Here is a 4,847-nt window from a genome sequence, read left to right as displayed (position 1 = left end):
CTGAATTGTGAGGTTCAGACTGGACCCCCTTGCTTTCCTCACAGCGAGGAGTCTAGGTGCAGCTGGATCCAGGCTTAGCCCCTGACTGTAAAGAAGAGTTCAGACCCTGGGTTCTGCCACGAAGTTGGTTTATTTCAGCTCAAGTTGGGACCCTCCAAAAGGGACCCTGAACAAAGAAATCCCTGGGCAATTATATCCTTACAATCCAAATTCAGCTCCCTACACATGATGGTTCGGTCCAATAGAAATATTTGAGTCTGGGGTCTTCTTGTTCCTAATTGGATCCTTTCTTCAGGGGGGCATTTGTTCCTTTGTCTCAAGAATGCAGTTTCTCTTGTTCTTATCTTTCTCAATTAGCATCGGTTTCAGGGCCTTTCTTCAGCCTAAATTAATCAATACTTAGGTAAAAGTCCACAGTCTTGGGCCTAAGGCCTCAGTAAATCTGGCTACTCATGGTAAGCAATGGCACTCATAAAACAAATTGTGATTGATTTTAATATTAACCAATCCCACAATTAATTCTAACATTCTACAAGTAAATTATTTTAATCTCCAACAGTTTCCCAGAATCCCTAATGCTCTCCAGGTCTTCTATCCACGTCCCTCTTTTCTTGGTTTTATGTTCAGCATATTTCTGTAACGGTTTTTTCTCAGGCAATCTTTCACCTGACTTCAGCACTTAATCCATTTCCAGCCACATAAGGAGCTTTTAGCACTCTTGTGTTTTCACATAGTCCTGAAACAAAGACAAATGCAATTGTAATGAAGGAGCCAAAACTCTTTTTTTCTATGTCTGATTTTTATGTTTAGATACTTTCTAAGTGCATGCTCATGTATAAATTTATAGATAACAAAGTAGCAAGAGTTGAGATTAACTACTTCTTTCTTGCATCTAAATACCAATTTATATTTAATTAGATAGTAAAATCGTATGTAGAACGGTTATGTGTTCAGCACATTTCAGAACTGACCCATAAAGTTTTGCAGTGGACAAAGCTGAATGAATCAAAGTGTACTTGTAAAGTATGGGCAAATAGAAACGTTGATTTAATGGTCCACTAAAGAAAGTTTCCTTCTCAGAGACGAATAGGGCAAAAAAGAACAGCTGAAGAACTGGAGCAGCTTGGCAGAGTTATCTTGATAGTCTAGTGATTGTCTAATAAATAAGATGAAAGAAACCAACATATATGTTTAACTTGAAAAAGATTTGCGGGAATGGTGCAATATGATGTTTTTGTGACAGCTAAGCTTTAAGTAGGCTTAATCTGTTGAGACTAAAGACAGTTTTTCCCCTTGACCCCCTGTTGGAGTACTGCTCAGGGCTTTTGTTAGCTTTCACTTATGCTTGATCTTTTTCCAGCAAGAAGTACTGGAAGGCAACTCATGACTCTGCAAATGTCTTGTTTGTGCTAAACTGCAAAAACACATCATTAATTTTTAGGGCTACTTTAATTCTTCCTCAAGTGACACGGTGACTTTATTTTGTCAGCTAATTCCTTGTCTTTCGTTGTCTATTGTAACTGTACATCATTTTTAATTCTTAAATAAACGGATCGTGAATTTGTCCCAAATAATGCAGCTAAAGTACTAATCTTTATATCCATAGTTATGTCTTAAGTAAAACAGATAACTCATATTGGTCTTGTTTTCAAAAATTCAATTCTTACAGGTAGCATATCTTACAGAAGTTCTCAATCATCTGGAATAGTGTCAAGTCAAAACAATAGAGCAGGATCTACAAGGTAATTAAATACCTTTCCAAGTTTTCACCATCTCCTATGAAATTTCACTTGTCTGGCCTGTATTAACCTGTAAATTAAAGATTGTACTCTATATGTGAAGAAGTGTTATTGTGCAGGCTAGCTATCACCTATATGAATGTGTTTGTTATTGTTGGAAGGTTTTATTTTGAAATCACTCTCTTCAAAAATGTGCAGAGGTAATCTGAGTCCCTGTAGCTGTGGGCATCTAGAGTCATGGTACTTTTCTGTAAAGGTTAGCAATCTTGTAGAAAGAAAGTGCAACACAGCATCTGCTTTACAATTTTTCTAAAAATCAGAGATGACCACACAATATGTACACAGGAGCTATTCTCTCAGTAGTCTGAATATCTTCATGCAGTGGATGTTTCAGGTTTTTCATCTAACTGTTGAAAAGGTCTCTAACTGTGAGAATTATTAACACCAAGGAAAAACCTTAAAATTATTCCAGAATAAGTAAACTCTATAATCACTAAGACAAATATATCTTCCTAGCACATGGATAACAAAATATTGGTTTTTACATCTCTGATTCTCATATAATTTGTTTTGTTCTTCTGTTTATTAAAATAAGTAAAAACCCAGAAGAAGCAGATACCTGATAAGGAGTATGTAAATCACAATAATCTATAGCATTTTCTATTAAAATATTAGCACTCTGAGTTAAAATGGTTTTGAAATCTCTTGTAATGTGACAGTAGCCTCAGATCGTATCTGTGAATTAATTTCATTAACAGATCCACACCTATAAGACTACCACATAGTGGATATTCATTTACACCATCATCTGGATCACAGAGTAGCAGAAGGGGCTCATGGGGTAATTCTGATTTCAGAACCCCTCAGTCGTACTTATTTACATCACCTTCCCCACAACCGTCTGTACCAAGGCATCCAATCACCATCTCTGGACTTTTGCAAAGGCAACATTTAGGCAAGTATATTTTATGAAATAGCCACGCATGGCACTTACTCAAAATTTTTCACTAAAACGTATATTATTATTTATTTATGGGACAATGGTAAATAAGAAGTAAATTAAGCAAAATAAAAATGATATTTCAAAAATGGAAGTAGGCAATCAGCAAGATGTGAGAAGTGTTGTTGTGTATGATCAGTATTTTGCCTTAGTCTTCTGTGCACTTTCATCTGCTGTGAAAATACGTTCTTGCTTCACCTCAGAGTGATGCTTTAAGAGATTTCTATCTGATAATGGCCATAATTGTTTTCTAGAAAAAATACCAGGACTAAATAATGCAAAGCATATAATCATTTGGCAAAAACTACTCTCGCAACAAATCTCAAGTAAGGCAGAGAGAAAAGAAAAACATGAGTGAAGGGACTGCGCTGAACTCGGTGGGAGTCATAGTGAGATTGAGATAGTCAACAGGCGTCCTTTAATAAAGCAGGATAGGTGAGCTGACAGAGAAGGAATGGCTATAATGAAAAGAATGAGATATGTTTCTTGGATGACTGAATGTCGTGATGTAGAAAGTGGGTGACGAGTGACATCTCGCTTTGTCCAGCAGAGAAAAAACGAACATAAAAGGAAACTACAATATTCTGAGAGTAAGAAGTGAAGTATTAGTCACCTGGTTATTAGGAAGTAGGGAATGTTTGTGGGAATGAACAAAGGAGTGAACTCATTCTGAAGAGGAACAATGGAGAGGGGCTGAGCAAGTGATGAAACAGAGAAGGGGAAGAAAAATGTGTTAAGGAATAGAAAAGACGGTGAAGATGGTAAAAGGTTTGGGAGTAGAAAAGGAGCCCAGAATAGTGCATGGAACCAAAGCTGTCAAGGAGGTAGATTAAAGAACTCATGAAGAGTGGGGATAAGAATGCAAAAAGTATGGATTTTATTTTAAAATTTTGATAGTTTTCACCTTCTTTCTTCCTTGAAATTTCCAAAAATAATTTACATGAATAAGATTTTTCTCTAATCTTACTAATATATTACTATTTTTTTTGTATTTGTATTCTAATTCTAGGATCAACTAATTTTGGAGGGCATTCAGCAGAAAGATAAGCAGTCTTCTGTGATTTGTTTTGGTCAATAAACATCTGGAAAAGCCCTACACAGTCTTTGGATATCAAAGTATTTGTAATTTCTATAAAATGTCAGATAGGCTTAAAACAGCTAATTATTCAGCATGAATGTTTAAAACATCACTAATCTGGCTGAGTAACATCTAAAACTGTTTTAAAGAGGAGTACAAAATCCTCTGTCTGTTTTTAGAAATTTTGACTTAAAATACATTGTATGAATAAACAGCTGAAGTGTTACGACAAAACATGTTTATATATTCAATGAATATTTCTTGCTGTGAATGTACTGGGTTGCAGCAGAACTGTATTTTTAAATGTTTGCACCTGTACAGTATTAGAGATGAGCCGCAGTCAAAAAAAAAATGTTTGTATGGATTTTTTGTTCCAGAATTCCAAATTTTGGCTCTTTCTCCATAGATCACTTTTTGTTTGCGCTGTTGAAAGGGGTAGCGTTTGAAGGATATTGCGTTCTAGCAGGATCTGCTAAGCTTATAATATAGTATCTGTTCCACACTCCAAGAAGCTTACCATTTGACTTAGGTAGCAACGATTTCTTCCCAAAATGGAATGAAATGAGTGAACTGGGGTGCAGAGACAAAACATAGCAGAAACTACCTTTACACTCACATGGAAATAGCAATTAGAGGGTCTGACTGAAGGGTGCCGGAATGCAACCTTTTTATGAGAATAACTATTAAGTTGAAATTCCCATCATTACTATGTGTGTCAGAGAAAATTTTGATATGAATGGGTGATCAAATATGTACCGTTAATTTTGTTTCAGCCCTAACTTTACCTGGGCTACTCTAAAACCAATAAAACTAAAAGCTGGGAGTTTTTTTGAAATAAATTTCCCACATTATAAAGTTCTTTTGGATTGAAAAGTTTTACTTGACCAAAATCAAATCTTAGAATAGAAAAAAGAGCATAAACAAAGTTTTGATGGTGCCGAGACAGTGCTAATTCACCCAGAAAACAAAGAGCTGAATGATTTCTGTACTGCTGCTCACTGCAGTGGTTTCCACAAGTCTCCAGTAATGA

General features: G+C 35.8%; 1 protein-coding gene across 1 annotated transcript in view; it reads left to right on the top strand.

Annotated features, from left to right (window-relative positions):
* Window positions 1-3,786, top strand: part of RNF212 (ring finger protein 212) — a 19,652-nt gene extending 15,866 nt beyond the window's left edge. Inside the window, exons 10-12 of the mRNA XM_009869083.1 lie at window positions 1,670-1,742; window positions 2,498-2,694; window positions 3,749-3,786. Coding sequence (XP_009867385.1) covers window positions 1,670-1,742; window positions 2,498-2,694; window positions 3,749-3,786 — 308 coding nt within the window. The remainder of the gene's footprint in view (window positions 1-1,669; window positions 1,743-2,497; window positions 2,695-3,748) is intronic.
* The last annotated feature ends 1,061 nt before the right edge of the window (window positions 3,787-4,847 follow it).

Source organism: Apaloderma vittatum, unplaced genomic scaffold (assembly GCF_000703405.1).
Source record: "Apaloderma vittatum isolate BGI_N311 unplaced genomic scaffold, ASM70340v1 scaffold5045, whole genome shotgun sequence".
In the NCBI taxonomy this organism is placed as follows: domain Eukaryota; kingdom Metazoa; phylum Chordata; class Aves; order Trogoniformes; family Trogonidae; genus Apaloderma; species Apaloderma vittatum.
This window is presented reverse-complemented; position numbering and strand designations above follow the sequence as displayed.